The sequence below is a fragment of the Taeniopygia guttata genome, chromosome 3, assembly GCF_048771995.1.
Source record: "Taeniopygia guttata chromosome 3, bTaeGut7.mat, whole genome shotgun sequence".
NCBI lineage: Eukaryota > Metazoa > Chordata > Aves > Passeriformes > Estrildidae > Taeniopygia > Taeniopygia guttata.
The window spans coordinates 23,461,203-23,479,397 of record NC_133027.1 but is presented as its reverse complement, the minus strand read 5'-3'; the positions used below and the strand labels follow the sequence as shown (position 1 = coordinate 23,479,397).

Genomic DNA, 18,195 nt, shown 5'->3' with positions numbered 1-18,195 from the left:
TTAGAAAAATTTCTTCCTTTACCATTTTTGAATATGAACAGAGATCACTTTTTTAGGAGGAAAACAAAATTTTTTTGCTAACAGGAAGTGGGAAAGTTCTGTGTTTTAAAAAAATTTTATTAATTTTGGTAAATGTAGAAGCAATAGAGAAGAGGAGGCTTAGAGGTGACCTTATTGCTCTCTACAACTTCCTGACAGGAGGTTGTAAACAGGTGGGGGTCTGTCTCTTCCACCAGGCAGCAACTGACAGAACAAGAGGACACAGTCTCAAGGTTGGATATTAGGAAAAAATTTTCACCAAAAGAATAATAAAGTACTGGAATTGTCTTCCCAGGGAGGTGGTAGAATCACCATGTCTGGATGTGTTTAAAAAAAGACTGGACATGGCACTTGCTGCTGTAGTCTAGTTGAGATATTAGGGCATAGGTTGGACTTGATGAGGTCTTAGAGGTCTCTTCTAACGTCATTATTCTGTGATTCTGTGATTCTGTAATTTTCTTTTACTTAAAAGCTAATATGTGCTTGTGAATTTAACATGTGACTATGTTCCTATTTCTTTTTACATTGTGACAGCTGCATGTGGAGGGAACCTGACAGGCCCAGCAGGAGTTGTTTTATCACCTAACTATCCACAGCCTTATCCTCCTGGGAAAGAATGTGACTGGAGAATAAAAGTAAACCCTGACTTTGTCATTGCCTTGATATTCAAAAGGTACCATTTCTCTATGAATGCCTTTGTTTTAAAGGGTTTTAAATGTCACATCTAAAAATGGCAATATTTGTAATTTCTTAAAGCTTCTAATTAAATTCTCTGTCTACATCCTGGAGTGTATATCTAATATGTGCTATATTATGGTTTCCAAATAATGTAAAAGAAAAATATATAGCTGTATGGTACATTTGCTATCCGGTGTGTTCCTGAAGAACAAAACTATCTGTGAAATATCAAATAAAAATTATTTTAAGACCATATTAATTTCTAGAAGTGCTTGATTTAGTTGAGAATAAAAGTGTAGTGGAAATTCTATCTTTAAGTCAGTTCTTTCAGGTTTTTTAGAAATACAGCCTAAATATACTTTGTTTAAAGTGCATAGATCATAAAAAATATTGTTCTACTTAGTCAAGAGATAAAAGACACTGAGATAATACTGTGACAAAATTTTAATTATTTCCTCTGTGTTCCGTAATCAACCTATATGTGCTGCACAGATTTTTACGAGTCGAAGTGCAAGGATATAGTCATATTCATGCATTCTGTTTGTCATTTCTAATTGAATCAGTTCTCTGTAGTCATCTTGCTTGCTGTATCTGTGTATGCAAATGCAATTTTTTTTTCAATTTTGATACTGTGTTTTAAGTGTGATTTTAAAGCTGAGAGAGGTAACATTGCTGTTGACTTCAATGGAATGTTGATCAGTTGTGATTCTTTTAGGAAGAGATCATGGCATGTTGAAAATTTTGCTGTATAATATTTGTACTCTTTCTGTAACAAAAAAAGCAGCATAACACCAAAAGAACAACTACAACCAAACAACACCAAACTAAAATAAAATACGGGTTCTTTAATTAAGGACTGCAGTTAATTTTCGAAAAACTATTGATAGACACAAAATTAAAGAATGGAATCCTAATGTACTTGAAATTACATAATAAAAAAGAAATTGATTCTATTATTCTGGTCTTTTATGATATAGCATTAATAGATTAATAGAGAATAGTTTTCCACTAATACAGTCTTGGAGATGTCACATCATAGGTGTGGTAAGCAGCATATTTCTCTGGATTGCGTAAAAAATCTACTCAAATGTTCCAGTTCAAATAAGATGAAAGAAACTTACTCAAAAAATTACTCAGCATTCAGATTTGTTTATGAGTATTGTAGGGAGTACAATATGAGAAATATAATGGAATTTTCTGTTTATGCTATACTTGCAATAAATTTTCTAAATAGTTGCAGTCCAGTAACACACACAGTTTTCAGAAGCTGAGTTAGACAGGCCTGGAGTTCCCTGCTTCTTCTTTCATGCCCTTGTAAATTGCAGTAACATTGGCCACCTTCCAGAGAGCAGGGACCTCTCGTGAACTCACTTCAAGTTCCTCTGAAAGACATTCCATTCATATTATCTTCATAATTACTTTGTAAAACATATGAATGTCATCAAATATAGCATAACAGAGATGGTTTAGTGAGAATTAATATTAATTCACATTATTTATCATGCTTAATATCATCTGGGTGAGAACAAAGACGAGTTCCAAAATAATGGTCTATCCATGAAAGCATCTCATTTCTAAAATTATAAACTAGTGTCATCCAGTTTAGCCAACCAAAAGCTGGACTTTTAATTCAAGTTTTTCTGGATCATTCCTTTGGTCCTCTGGTCAGAGGCAGCCTTTCTGAATCATGATTTCGTGATCTTGAGAAAGGTGTTACATATAGGTGGGAAGATATTCATAGTGGCTTTTGGAAAGCTTAATGTGTTCATATCAATGATAAAAGGAATTCCACTGTGAATGTTTTACTGTGAATCATGTTTAAAAAGACATTTATTTCTGGAGAAGAGAATACGTTAGGCAGAAAATTGGCAACTACAGTCACAGTAATGTTTAACTCATTAAAAAAAACCTCAAAGGCTTAATTATTTTTTCCCTTTATTTTCAGTTTCAATATGGAACCCAGTTACGATTTCCTACATATTTATGAAGGAGAAGATTCCAACAGTCCTCTAATTGGCAGTTTTCAAGGCTCACAGGCTCCTGAAAGAATAGAGAGCAGTGGTAACAGTCTGTTCCTGGCTTTTCGCAGTGATGCTTCTGTTGGAATGTCAGGATTCGCCATTGACTATAAAGGTACTGTTCGCATCTTAGTCTAAATAAAAGGGAGAAAATGTTACAGACTCAAATCTGTTTCCTTCTGTATATACTCATAACTGAACTGCCAAATACCTTTATGCATCAATGTAAGTTTTAAAAGCTATTTTCTGTTAATGTGTGAAGGAACACAAATCCTATTTCAAGAAATCTCTTTTGCATCACTTATGCACATTTTCATCTTCCAGAAAAAAAAAATAGGTAGAGGATGCACATCAAAAGTAATATTTGGAAAAAAGTTTGACAATAGTGAAATTGTCTTACCCAGGAAGAACACCTGACTACTTCCTCTTTCTTGTCAATACATACCAATACATTTTCCTTTCCCCATTTTTTTTCAATCTACAAATGCATTTTTGAATTAATATTGCTGGATAGTATTTGTATTTTTCTTTTGCAGAAGGTGCCTCTTATTAGATAGAGACTGAGTTATGCTGACTGTTTATTAAAGCCAGACAATCACTGAAGATGCTGGCTTCTTTTCCAGTCACAGATGTTCTCTGTGCCTTAATTATAATCTTTGCTGACTTTTATCTAGCTGTTTTTCAGCAGCAGAAGTGCTGCCTCAGCTTTTTATTCTTGGCAATTTAAGCAAACCACATTAACATACATGTTAAAAATTAAGAACAAAAATATCTCAGAAATACAGAAATAATATAGCTATAAAAGAAAAAGGAGTGGAAAAAAAACCTATAAAATCACTGTCTTCCAGCATCACGCATTATTCTCCATGTGCACAATGTTCTTCTTGAAGTAATTGTCATATTGCCATAAATGAAATCTTATATTTTTTGTTCCCATCTAAACAAAATATCAAAAAAAATGGAAAACAGTTTGTTCCAGGAAGTCTGCAAGGCCTGCAAGGAAAGAAAATGAGATGTTGAGCAGAAGGAGATAAAGAGATAAAGATGGTGACTGAAAATATACATACACATTTTAACTGTGTCTATGTTCTCAGCATAGTGAATTCCTCTATGCAACTGAGAGTTAAATGAAATTATAATGAAATAAAAATAAAAGACACAAGAAGAGAATACTGTATTTAAAAAAGTTATTGTACTCAATGGACAGTATATTTTTGCCAAATAATTTAATAGTTTTCTGATGTATATTATTCAGTACTTTGTATAAAATGTCTAAAATTACAGAACACTTTTGAGTTGGAAGAGACTTAAAGATTTAATTCCAACCCCCTGCTATGGTAGGGACACCTACCTCTAGACTGAGTTGCTCAAAGGCCCATCCAACCTGTCCTTGAACACTTTCAGGGAAGTGACATCCAAAACTTCTCTGGGCAACCTGTTCCAGTGCCTCACCACTCTCATAGTAACTGATTACTTTCTTATATTTAATCTAAATTTACTGTCTTTCAGTTTGAAGCCACTCTCCCTTGTCCTGTTGCTAGATGCCCTTGTTGTTGACTACCTCAGCCTTGTTGACTACCATGTCCTGGGTAACCGGGCCCCCATTTCTTTCTGGATAGGACTCACATTTTCCCTAGTCTTCCTTTTGTCACAAATATACATATAGAAGTGGTGAATTCTAGAATTGGTCATTCTTTTTCTAAATACAAATACAAAACTTTATGGGAGTCATTCGGCTTCAGCTTCATTATAATTCCCTCTTCCAGATAATCAATCTTAAGCAAACATCCAAGATACATGATTTAACAAGAATAATATCTTAAAAGGTTGTTGAATAATTTAAACTGACTGAAAAAAACCACTGGTAATAATTTTTTTGCCTTTTTTTTAAATTGAATGTGTAACTAGATATACTGTCATTCATTTTAACAGAAAAGCCGCGGGAAGCTTGTTTTGATCCTGGAAACATCATGAACGGTACAAGAATTGGAACAGACTTTAAGCTTGGTTCAACTATTACTTACCAGTGTGATTCTGGATATAAGATTATTGAACCTTCAACTATAATATGTGTAATTGGTGCAGATGGAAAGCCGGCTTGGAACAGAGCATTGCCATCTTGTAATGGTACATACTGTTTTCTTACCATTTCCCTTGTCCGCCCAGTGAATTAAATTCCTCAGTCTCTGGGGATATTTCCACTATTTCTACACATACATATTGTGCAATAAAAAAAAAATTAAAAAAAAAAAAAATAGAGGTAAAAAAAAGATGAGTATTGGATTATAGTTTAGTCAATAATATATTAAGTATTTTAAATTGTCTTTAAACTCTGTAATTAACACATGTACATATAATTACAATGTAATATGTAAGATTCTTTAGACAGCCAGTATTATTTAGACTAGCTATCACTACTGTCTCAATGCTGCATTAATTGTCACTTTGGAATAAGAATTACAGTTACTGAGGCATAAAATAAGAGTGACATCTCAGAGCTGTGGCTAATTTAAGCTCTGTTCCTTGTTTCAGTGTTTCTGTTGTGTATAGATATATATGTGTATGGAACAATTTTAACAAATCAAAAAGAAGTCATATATATTAGTGAATAAAGTCCATAAAGTACTAATTTATTTATGTTGAAAAATAATCTCCTTTAAAATTTTAGATTTTTAATTATTGAAAAAGACAATTTATAAGGAAATATTTCTGTAACTCCATAACTTCAGAGTTTGTTTTAAATCAAGTGTTATACACTTTCATTGTTATGAAATGGTCATGAATTGAGAATTTCATGTGGTAATCAGACTTAGTAGCATAGTTTCTGATATCCTCAAAGCAAGAAGAGAAGGAAATAATGAAGATTTTAAATTCATGCCATGAACCAATTCCTTGTGGTATTTGAGTTTCACCTCAGCCCCATAATCCTATTCTGCCTACTGATAGATCAAACTTCTCATCTTCTATCATTACATTAGATTTTTTAATAATTCATATAAGCAGATAAGAGAAGACATGGATTTGTAGTATTAATTGCTGCCTTTTTGTAAAAGGAAGTCAATCTTATGCAGACATTTCAAGCATGATTTTAAAGACCTGTCAGGGAGCAGAAAGAGCAGGTCTGCTCAACAAGGGCTAAGAGCCACGGATATCCAAAGCACAGGCTCACTCACCAGGCAGAGCTCCACAGCACATGAGCCAGGTCTGCAGAGCAGGGGTTGGTAACAAGGTACTTCCATAGCCCCTCATCAGTATTGTCCACCTGGGCCATAGGTCCTGCTCTGGGTCTGTTTCCAGGAAGGTTGTACTCTGCTATATGCAAGATGCCCACAGCAAAGTTATATTGATTTACTTTGTTTCTTATAGTGGAATGATATCTTCATTTCTTAAAAGCAAATTAATGTGATTGTGCTATTTTTAATAGGCTTGTTTATCCATTTATTTAGTTATAAAATAGTTTCATTACTGGTTTCTTGGGTAAGATAACTTACAACAATCTGTTATTCTGGTGAAAAAGATTGTTTTTATGAAATAATTTCTCACAATAAAAAGAGCACTGAATTGCATGTAACTAATTTAATACAAGACTTATCTTTTAATGAAGATTTTAATAGGAAGACAGGATTTTCCAAAATATGAGAAGAGTGACAGCAATACTTTGTTTTCAGTGTATAGAAATCTATTTACTCAATATCCAGCACAAGGAGATATTTGAACTTAAAAATAGCCCCTCCATCTGTCCCTTAATATGCCACATTTACAGCCTATGTATGCATGCATTGTTCATTGTTTTTCTCATGATACAGACAGAGCTACTAATGTAAATCTTGACTTGGGGATTTGAACTCCACTATTCTTAAATGTGTCTTCTAACTTCTGTAGCTCTAAAAAGTTTCTCTTACCTTTCTGTTGCTTTTTTTTATCATACATATGAAGCCAAAATTTTTTTTTCATATGTATAATAATCTAAGTGCAATTTTCATATCAACTAGTAAGATATGAAAAGAAAGCAATTCAAGCATACTTTCACAAAGCAGAATTTTTGGCATTCTGTAGGGTAGTGTCAACATATCTGTGTATTCCTCTGTGCATTTTTAATGCAGTACCATATATTTTACTGACCTGTTTTTAACACGAATAGATATACACAGATATTTAAATGAAAACGCAACTTAAAGCCTGTGTTTACAGTATCTTTCAATTAAATAACTTATATTTACAGTCCTATGTGAACTTGTAGTCAAGTAAAACTTTCATGAATTCTAATTTTCAAGAAATTATAATAAAATTATCTCCTGAGAAAGAGCTACTAGCTATTTCAGAACAGGTAAGCCAAACAAAAGCAAAACCGATAAAGTGTCATTTGGTGATCTTTAGATTTTTTAAAATGTAATTAATATAGACAGCTCTAAATAATATAACATATTTCTCTGTATTTGTTCCCAGCACCATGTGGAGGGCAGTACACTGGATCAGAGGGAGTGGTTTTATCACCAAATTATCCTCATAATTACACTGCTGGACGGACTTGCCATTATTCAATAACTGTCCCTAAAGAATTTGGTAAGAAATTCTTTTATTGATTTATCAATCATTATCATTGTCCTACTGTTTAAATATACTTTATATGGAATAATGACCTTAGGTTTTCATTGGATTGCAAATTATTTGTAAAACTAAATATATTCCAGACATGGAAAATTATAGAATTTTAACCTTTTAGTTCTCCCTAGAGTAACCAACTGACTTCAGATAAGACATCTATGTTTGCTATCTAAGCATATCCTGAATACCTTCATTGTTTACATTATTCATCATCATAGGATAATCATTCATTCATGCTTCCTTCAAAGTAAAATCAGGTGTCAGAAAACAAGCTCTTGTATTCCTCTTACATTCTAACTTCCTGTCTTTCATGTTATGACAAGGGTAAGATGAGTGGAATCACATTTGTCTAAGATGTACAGTGAAAGGAATTCTGCATGAAAGTACCAAAAATGCTTGTGAAAAATCACAAAACTGATTATTTCAATGTGTTGAAATACTTGGACAGAATCTCTAAAACTCAGGCAATTGTATGTTAGGTGTCATTTCCTTTAAAGCAGGTTTTTCCTAAGTCTAGACAAATAGCAGTAAAATTAATTTTACTACTTATTTAGCAAGAGGCCTAATTCATGGCAACTTAATGGATTTAGTACTTTCTGTGTACAATGATACCTGTAAGGACTCAGCAGTAAACAAAATATAGATGGCTAGAATGACAAAATCATGTTTTTATTGACTTGGTTTTACTTCATGTGTCTATTGCTAGATGAGATTTGAATTTGGGGAATTATTTTATATTTAGTGAGATGTAATATGAAATTATTTATTAATATACTTTAAATTATGTAAAGAGGAAGTGCAAATTAAGTGTAGCAATATGTCAAAGCTGGTAATACACTGGTATTTTTTAATATTTGATCAGTTTTTATAGCCTTCTGATAAAATAAGTACTAATACAAATTAAAAAATTCACAAATCAGTAAGTTTAAAAAAATTTCCTCAGATTAAAGCCAGGTAAGCAACTAATCCTATGTGATAAAGGATGATCCTCAATAGTTGCTATATTTGGCAATGTAATTCTGGTACAAACCTTTCTGTTTAGATATTCCATTTTCTTATTCTCATAGGTACCTAAGCAATAAGATTTGTTTGGCTGGAGGTCACAGTTTTGGTGAAAGCATAATTTAGTAAATTTGGTTTTAATTTAAAATATGGAAATAATGAAAACAAAAAAATATTCTTGCACATAAGTTTAACGCATCTGTTTTATCATGTTAGATAATTGCATAAGTTGAAAAGTTTATGCAGGAATACATTACTAAATAAGACAAACAGAAATACATCCTTAAATTCAATTTTGATTACTAAGTTCTTCTTTTATCTCCCCTTTTTTTTTCTTTTTTTTTTCCCTCTCTATGCTTTTCTTTTTTCTTTCTTTTTTTATTTTTTAATTTAGTTGTGTTTGGACAATTTGCCTATTTTCAGACAGCTTTGAATGATGTGGCAGAATTATTTGATGGAGAAAACTCTCAGGCTAGACTTCTTAGTTCTCTGTCTGGATCCCACTCAGGTAATTAATAAAGAAGTATATATTTCTTACACAGCACAGCATAGGAAAAAAAAGAATCAGTAGAATGTTATGAATTTACTTTGGAAATAAAATTATTTGAACGGGATGCTAAGGGAAGTGGAATACCCTTCTAAATCTTTGAATCAAGACATTATTCAGGAACATATGGTTAGGCAAGAACTGATCCTGGAAGTTCTCAGATCTCTATGTAAGAGGGCAGACTGGATGGTGTAATTGTCTTCTCTGCTCTTAAACCCTTTGAAATACACATCTACATATTCTGAATGGCTAATTTACACAAATTACTTGTATTTACAAAATGCACTTTATCTGTATGCAAACATACACTTAGACTAAAAGCAGGCCAGCTGTTGCATGCAGGTAACTATAGAAAAATGGTGACCCTGTGAAATCATAATTAAGCTTATATGGATTTCAACATGGTCAAATTTCCAGTATGTGCATATATAATGAACGTGTTCATCTTTGGTGATATGTAAGTATATTTTTTATATTTCTGCAGCTATTAATGTGTTTTGTCAAACACTTATAGTATTTTGGAGAGTTTATATGTGAGCTTAGTATTTTTGCAGTGCAGGGCTATTCATGGCTTCTTGGTTTTTACTTTGAATAATTGGAGAAATCCTTAATAGGAAAAGAATGTAACATATCTATTTGATTTATAGTAAATATATTATTACATTAAAAACTCAATTCTTAATTTTCCTCTGGCAAATCTAACTGTGTCACAATATGAGTTCGCAAAAAATTCTAAGACAAAGTTCAGCAACAAAACAAAATTAAATTTTTAAATTTGAGACAGCTGATCCCAACATCAAATTTTACTGCATCAAACTGTCATTTAAATGTTGGAACTAATGTCTGTTTTCACAGCAGACATTTAAAAATACTTGAAGGGTATTTAAATTTCTGATTTTTATTTATTACTTGTGACATATCTGATTTTCATTGATTCAGGATAGGATTCTCCTACATGAAATCTCTAGTTGCAATAATATAAAATGAACCAAAATTAAAGACTTAGATACCTAGTTATAGATGATATTTTAAATCATCATTCATTTATGAAGAATTTCATAAAATACGGGTTCATGCAGTCCAGGGAGTAAAAAAACATAGTCATATATAATGGAATTGTTATAGAAGTACTGCAATTTTGTCTATAGTATTTCATTATTGAACTTTCATCATGACTCCTGACAAATACGCCAGGAAATGAGATAAAGGATATTAAATATTTTTATTAATCCTCAAATCAGAAATAAAATTTGCAATGCCATAAGAAAGTTAATAATGTAATATAGTTCATGTGTGGCCACATATTTATTGAAGCCGCTACATAAAACAAGTCATGAGTTTGCTCTCTCTGTTTTAGTCTTGAAATGGTAAACATTCCATGAAAAATCCTGTGGGATTTTTCAGATACTTTTATTTGTTTAATGTGTTTTGCAAGGCAAAGTAAACCTCTCAGTCACAGAAAAGAGTTAACTGAAAGGTCTAATAATTTTGACCCTAAGCAGCAGTAGGGTTCTTCCGTCAAACAGTTTATTAAAGCTCTAGTTCCAGCTGCTGTAGTAAATTCCAGAAGGTTTCTCTTGTTGAATCATAAAGTCGTTTTATTCTGACAATGGCAAATTTAATTTTGTACAATGTTATTGTGTTTTCTTTAACAATAGAGGAAAACATGAAACTGTATGTTTTAACAGCATATTTGATTACGTATTGAAGAGCTATAAGTGTTTCTGTTTTGTGTATATATTTTCTGTTTCCATTTGTAGGAGAGACATTGCCTTTGGCTACATCTAATCAAATTCTTCTGCGATTCACTGCTAAGAGTGGGGCATCAGCCAGAGGGTTTCACTTTGTTTATCAAGGTAAACATGTCTACTTTTGGTGGAAGACACTAGTGCCAGTTTCATGAATTGTATTATTTTTAATTCTGCATAAGCCTTAATGTATTGCTCTAAATATGAGTGTAGTCTTAACCATTTTCCAGTGATCAGGGACTTCTGATGGCAGACTGGCTTTGTAACAGCAGTTGTCTGTGTTTATCCTGTCTGGCCCCACAGACTGGAGTATGTCCAGCCTTTCTCAGTAGTCAGCAATCTGTTGCTCCCATACTGCTGAGTGGCCTCGAGGGGTTTAGGAGTGTGCTTAATTTTATTAGTCTATCTCAGTATTCCCAGTTGATTTCTCAAGGGTTTTTGTCAAGGCTGCTAAGGATCCTGTCTTGAAGAGCTCGGAGAGAAAATTGCTGTAGCAGAGACCATCAGGACGTTTCAGTATTGAAACATGGGTGGGAGACTTGCTGGTCTATTTCTGACCCTGCTGAACTTGAGGAGACATTTTGTTCACGTCTGCACACTGCAGCTGAAATGCAAGAATGTCATGGCATGGCCAAGTCTGTTAGCATTCTGCTGGGTAGCTGAGTACACTTAGCTGATCCATGAGTCTTGAATGCAGTCTGGTGACATCAGGAGCATTGCTTACAGATTCATTGCCTGTACAGGCAGCAAAGGCAGTCCCAAAGGGACTGACTTCTGGGCATCTCACTAGATGTATTGCATACATACCCAGTAAGCTTAATGAGACAGTCATTGCACATCTTTACTAAAGTAAAGCATAAAAGTAGCTTGGGATAGTTTTGTGGGGTTTTCTTTTTTTGTTGTTGTGGGGGTTTTTTTGGGGTTTTTTTTTTGGGGTTTTTTTTTTTTTTTTTAAGATTGGAGTTCTTTATGTGGAGTTCTAATATCCTAGTTTGACACAAAAAATAAATGGAAAGAACTGTCTCACCTAAAGAGTATTTCCACAGTTGTAAGAAGCTTGTTAGGACTGATTTTTAAGCCTTCTGACTCCTGTATTAATAGAAAGATATTACCATGACTGCACATCAAATGTATCTTACATATACTTGCATTAAAAATTATAATTGAAAATTAACTGTAAAAGAGGAGGACAATAAACTTCAGGAATTAGAAGAGAGTTTTCAGAATTTGAGTTTTTATCCATTTGCATGTGATTTACATATTTGTCTTACTCAGTGTTAACACTCTGAAGTGTTACTTTTTGCTGCTTTTGAAGAATTCATAGTGATTCTATTAGCTGTATATGTACACATGTAGAGTGCTGTTGAACAGGAAGTCTCCAGGTGAGCACAATGCATAGCATTTCAGACATTTATGCTTTTCGTAACTGTAAGAAATAAATTTTTACAAATGAGAGCACAAAATGAGACAGAAAATCACTTTATCTGTCTCAGGAAAATCATGAAGCTATTTAAATGCCATGGGATTTTAATATATTTCAAAATATATCTTAAGAGCTTTACTAAATACAGTTATATACATCTAAATATATTGGTTAATGAGTCAATGGTATTTAATAGGCTTTATCCTTTTAAGATTTTTTTTCTCTTCTTATATAGCATGTGATCATACTTCAATGACCACCTGCTTGCTAACCTTTTAAATACTTTAGAAATGACATCCACTCTCACACTGAACACAGTAATCTGGTCTGCAAAGTCAATCATTTTATTTATTGCCCTCTATTTCAGGTTGACTTTCTTCCCTGTTCACTTTTCCACTGGGCTGATTTCAATTTTGTTTCACAGTGGTATGAAATATTTACTGAAAAATGGAGGATAATTACTATAGAAAATGGAATGTCTCTCTGATACAGCTTGCAAAGTCTAGTTTGACAACCAATAGGCAAAAACTAAAAGGAAGGCTTGAGGGAGAAAAAGTTATTGCTTGCCTTATTTCACATTCTGGTTTGAGCAACTGACAGATTGGGGCTTTAGCTTCTGATACAGTTTTAATGGCTTTTGTGATGCCACTTTCTCAAAAACTTCTTTTTATCTGGATATGCCATCTATGACTTTTCTCAGATTACCCTATTTCCCTGTAATTAATGCAAAAGGTAAAGAGTGTAATATGAGACTAAATGAATATTGAGTCTTCCAAAATGTTGATATATGCTAAGAACAATCACATATAAGAAGGCTGGGATTTTTTTTCAGGTTTTTTTATGCTAGTCTTCCTGCCATGGCATCACCTAAGAAATAAAAGCTTATATTTTTTATAACTCATGATACAGCAGTACAGAATTCCTTAATTAAAAAGTAATTACCTTTCTACCATCCAAAAATTTATGGTGTTTTAATATTTGTCTTTTTTACTTGTTATAAAATACAAATCCATTAACAAGTTTATTAGGTCAATTGATATTTTAAAGAGGATTATTAAGAAAGTTAGTATACTAGGATGAAGAAGACAAAGGGAAATAAGAGTAAAAGAAGATTGTGGCTTTAAAAATCGAGTTGATCTAATTTGTGACAAGAATAAAATGCACAGCCTCACTTTGTCTGCTAAATGCAATTAGAGACAGAACTAAGAATTTTAGTATTACTTTTGTATGTGCTACCATGACACATTATGTCCTGCTTTAAAACAGAAATCCTGGAGAGGTGATTGATGCCCTGCGCCTGTCAATGTTTAAGAGGGATTTGAAAAATGCCCTTAATAACATGTTTTAACTTGGTCAGTCCTGAAATGGAAAGGCAGCTGGATGATTGCTGTAGGTCTCTTCCAACTGAAATAATCTTGGAGGCATTTCAGCTGAGCTGTCAGTTGTGTCACCTTTTAAAGAAACAGACCTATTTTCCTAACTTTTTATAGATGTTAGAAACTATACTACATTTTCCATGAACTATTTAAATCTCATTTTAAGCAGTGTGGAACTACCTTACTTTGTTGTTATCTACAGCTTGCATTGCATCTATGTTTAAGGCAGTTCTTTTTAAAAGAGGGGGAGCAGAGGCAGGAGGAGGATTTTAAAAAATAGTACCTCATGGTGATTTTGTATCTTTAGCATTTCTTGTCTCATAGTAACCATTACCAGGGTATTAGTAAAACTTCTCAAAAACTGAGCAAAATGTCAATTTTAAATGTCATTGAGTGTTTCTTGCTGGCAATACAATAATTTGATACAACTGCAGCCATGGATGTCTTTGACTGTCAGGGCTGATCTCAGTAAAATATCAGCTTTTAGTCTGAAAAAGTATTTCTGGTATGTGAACTAATTTAAGAGTGCTAGTAAACTGACCCTACATTTGCTATCATGTCAAAGATAACTTGCTTAGAGAAAAATAACTTTCATAAGAGAATATTATAATGAAAAGGTCTAGTTACACACAAAAAGTATAGATTACTAATGTACACGTGCAAATTTTCTTATGCTATTACTGAAAGTTATAGGATGTTCTTAAATCTGACTTAAAAAGTGTCCTTTGCCTGCACAGCTGTTGTAGGGATTCTCCAGATGTGTTTTCTAGGCAAGGGTTAGAGAAATGGGAAGGATTTTTTTTTTTCTATGGTTTCCTCTCTTTTATAAAATTGAGGGAAAAAATACATAGGGAAAAATGGTATTCCCATAGGATGCTGAGCAAGAGTTTATTCCACACGATGAATGGAAAATACTCCGGGAGTGATGCTGAAATTTTCAGTCAGTTCACGTAGCCTCTTAGGTAAGACAGATAGGCTTTGGACATGTGAGAAGCTAAAAGCTTAACTAGCATGTGGCTGAGGTGGTGACCTGTGTGGGAGGAGGCCTTAAGCCACCATGTGCTATTCACAAACAGCATCCTGTGAAGCTGGTATAAGCAATCTCTCACATGCCAAAATTCCCACCAGTCAGAGGAACGTGTGGTGCCTCAGAAACATTTTGAGTGACAACTGCTTTGGGGCAGAGGTGCTTCTGGGTACGTGCTGCTAGAGACACTATTGGAGGAATTGTTGGAGGCACTCTTGGAAAGAGGCATTCCCTGCCAAAGGGCTTGTACTTCTAAAGGGGCTGTGGCCTGTGGGTGACACCTGCTGGAGTGAGAACACCTCAGAGGTGTTGGCAGCCTGTGAAAGTACTGTTCTGCAGTATGAGGAACTGTAGCCCGTGGATGACCCACACTGGAGGAGAAACATTCAGAAACAGGGTGATGTGGAAACCCAAAGAAGCAAAAAGGAGAAAGATGAGTAAAATGTTAATTGGCAGGGGAGGTGGGGGAAGCGAAAAGAGAGCACATACCCCAACTTCCTATGCTACCTCTCACCTCTTTGGTACAAAAAAGATGGACACAAGGAAGTTGAGAAAAAGAAGGGGAGGATAGGTGTTTGAAGTTGAGCCTGAGCCTGATGAGAATGAAGTAAAACTGTTTAATTAAATTGTTTGATTGTTTGTGTCTTCTTTCTTTTTAATTCCTGAGTCAGTGATCAGAAACTTGTGTAAAATTGGTAATAAATTAAACATAATTAAATATTAATTTCCTGAATCTAAACTGGTTTGTACACAAGAATGTCCTGAGCCCTTTGCTGTCACATAATTATGAATGATTTATCTCACGGCCAAAATGCCCATTTGAACAAGTAGCCCTGACCAAGGGATGGATTAAGGCTTAATTACATGGCAGCAGCTGTAGTCCCAGGCATATGACACATCATCATGTAGGCAGTTGTAAAGTCATCATTTATTCCAGTGTAGTCATTATACAATAACATGGAATAAAAAGGTTTGAGTAAAATAGTGCTGGTGCAGAAGGTGCGTGCATAGAGAAAAGGCTATTAATCCAAATAAAAGAGCAAAAAGAGCAAGCTGGGTCAGCTGAATTGACCTGGCAGTCTGCATCTCGCCTGCAGGTTATCATCAGGAAGAGCTGTGACTCTGTGAAATCATTAAACTATGGTTTCATCATTTTCCTTCCACAAGTGCAGAACGGTTTCCTGCCAGGGTTAGAACTGCATGCATGAACAAGTTTCATAGAGTATCTGTGTGATACTGACGTCCTGTTGAGAACTTAATGACAAAGTCCTATGTATTTGAGCAAAGGCAGGCATATTAAGTTTGCTGAACGTTAAGTTGTTTGTTTAAACTGTGTACGGTGTTTAACCATTTTAAAAAACTTAATAAAATTGATTTGCTTTTGTTTTGCTATATTGTGCATTTACCCAGGAGTATGCTAGTTTACCTCTGACTATTCTTTAAATCTTTAAATGAGTACATTTTACAACTTTCTGTAGCTTTCAAGGTTAAAATCTGCAACCAATGTACTGATTTAGAAGAAAAATATGTGTTATGGTGTCTGTCTCACCTTGTCTGATTAATCAGCTCACCACAAAAAAGAGAATGTATTTTTCTTTTATTGCTAGTATTAATTATTTCTAAATCTTCTTAGAAAAAGCTTTTGTCTACATTAAGTAATACTTGGGCAAACTTAACTGTTATAGGTGGTAGCAATGTTTAAACTGGTGGAACATAATGTAATAATAAATGACAACTTTCCTTGTTCTGCTAAAATGTGTTGCATGTTAAATGCTAGGTTTAAAATAGAATTTATTTCAATCAGTGTTCTATATCCAACTTGTTAAGAAATGCTAATTTTTGGAGCATTTACAATTACTTCAAACTTAATTATGATTCTGAATAGAGCAAATGACAGTATAAGAAATAGGATGAACATAAAGTTATCAATATTAAGATAAGTATGCATAAGCTCTATTCACCTTGCAGTTTACTTAGTGACCAGGGTAGCTGAACAGGTGTGGTGGGGATGTGTACAGTTGTACCCATGAACAGATAGGAATATCACTCTTCACTGAGAAATAAAACTAAATATAGCTGTGATTCTGTTTACATTAGTGAGCCAGAAGCACCATGCTTGAAAATTTTCCAGGAATAAAGTGTAACACTTACATGATTTTTTTTTTTTTTTTCCCCTCCCTGGTGCCATTTTGAGTCATTTACTTAGGGACTAAATGGCAAGCAATTTTCGTGGTGGTACTTATTCATACCTAGATGCAGTGACGTTCTAAAACTAATTCTTGAACAAACCAAGCTGGTGAAATAAAGCATAAAGCTTTTGAACATGCCACTAACACAGAAAAATTGGATATATTTAATAAGATTATTTTTATGTACATTTATTATACTGTAAAACATAGATTATACTGCACATAAATTATACCTCTGTCATTTTCTATATAAATATTTTAATTTGTTTTTAAATCGGCATTTACTAGCTAACTGCAAAATGATATGTAGTAAGAGAAAGTTTTATATATGAACAACATGCACAATAGCAACAGTCAGTAGGCATAAAAAATACCTATCATCAAGAAGTGTTTATAAGTAATGAAGCCAAAGGGAAAACTATCCCACGGGCTTCTATTGAATGTTATTATTTTGCTCTTTGCATATTGCTGGCAATCTTTTAACTATTCTTGTATCACTTCAGATTTATAAATTCCCAGACATTATTGATAAAAAAAATTGTCAAAAGAAAACACTGAAATAGCCTGGAGAGTGTATTTTTATCATTTTATGTTTTCCATTATGATAAATCAAATATTTTTAAGATATTATGTTGTCTTTATATCTGATTATCTACACCATACTTTTTTTTCTGGACTTTTAATGAGAAAATTCTAGTGAGAAGCCAAAGGCCCCATATTTATAAGTGAAGTAGGTGTTAGATGTAGTATCCTGTTATTGAAGAGGGCCACAGAAACTCCCACTGACCTTTGTATGTCTAAAGCTGTGCATCCAAAGTCAAAATGTCTCTGAGCGGCCATGGCACACACATAACTGTACACAAGCACAGCCCAAAACCAGATTCCAGCTAATAGCCATGAAAGCATTAGTTCATTCTTTGAGAATACAGGAGAAGAGCAAGTAACATGAATTAAGCTCTGCCCTACAAGAAACAATCGGCATTTTTACTGGTCTATTCTTTTTTTTATTATGGCTGTCATTTGTATTCATGACTTTATATTTTTCTCTCTGTATACAGCTGTTCCACGCACAAGCGACACACAGTGTAGCTCAGTTCCAGAGCCTAGGTATGGAAGGAGAATTGGCTCTGAGTTTTCAGCGGGCTCCATTGTTCGATTTGAGTGTAGTCCTGGCTATCTGCTACAAGGCTCAAAAGCTATCCGATGTCAGTCTGTACCAAATGCCTTAGCTCAGTGGAATGACACAGTACCAAGCTGTGTAGGTAAGCAATTACATTTACATTGTCTGTTCTGTCACATGTCTCGGAATTAGGATTCTGGAATTGTTTCAGAAAATAGTATTTAACCCATATATTCCCTCTCCTTTGATTAGTATCAGTCATGCCCAATTTAAAAGAGCAGTTTTCCATATCAAGAATTAATTGTGTAGCAGCTGGCTCATAGGCGGTATATTGTTTCATATAATGACTTAGATTATATGAACAAGTGTGATGCACATTTTTTTGAACATTCATTATTTTCATTACTTATCTACAGCTTGAAA

At 33.7% G+C, this 18,195-nt stretch overlaps 1 protein-coding gene across 2 annotated transcripts in view; it reads left to right on the top strand.

Annotated features, from left to right (window-relative positions):
• CSMD1 (CUB and Sushi multiple domains 1) overlaps positions 1-18,195 on the top strand; it is a 1,058,834-nt gene that overhangs the window by 888,785 nt on the left and 151,854 nt on the right. For both annotated transcript variants that reach the window (XM_030269463.4, XM_030269462.4), the window contains exons 28-34: positions 574-712; positions 2,663-2,850; positions 4,668-4,862; positions 7,182-7,298; positions 8,737-8,850; positions 10,650-10,745; positions 17,711-17,914. In XM_030269463.4, coding sequence (XP_030125323.4) covers positions 574-712; positions 2,663-2,850; positions 4,668-4,862; positions 7,182-7,298; positions 8,737-8,850; positions 10,650-10,745; positions 17,711-17,914 — 1,053 coding nt within the window. The remainder of the gene's footprint in view (positions 1-573; positions 713-2,662; positions 2,851-4,667; positions 4,863-7,181; positions 7,299-8,736; positions 8,851-10,649; positions 10,746-17,710; positions 17,915-18,195) is intronic.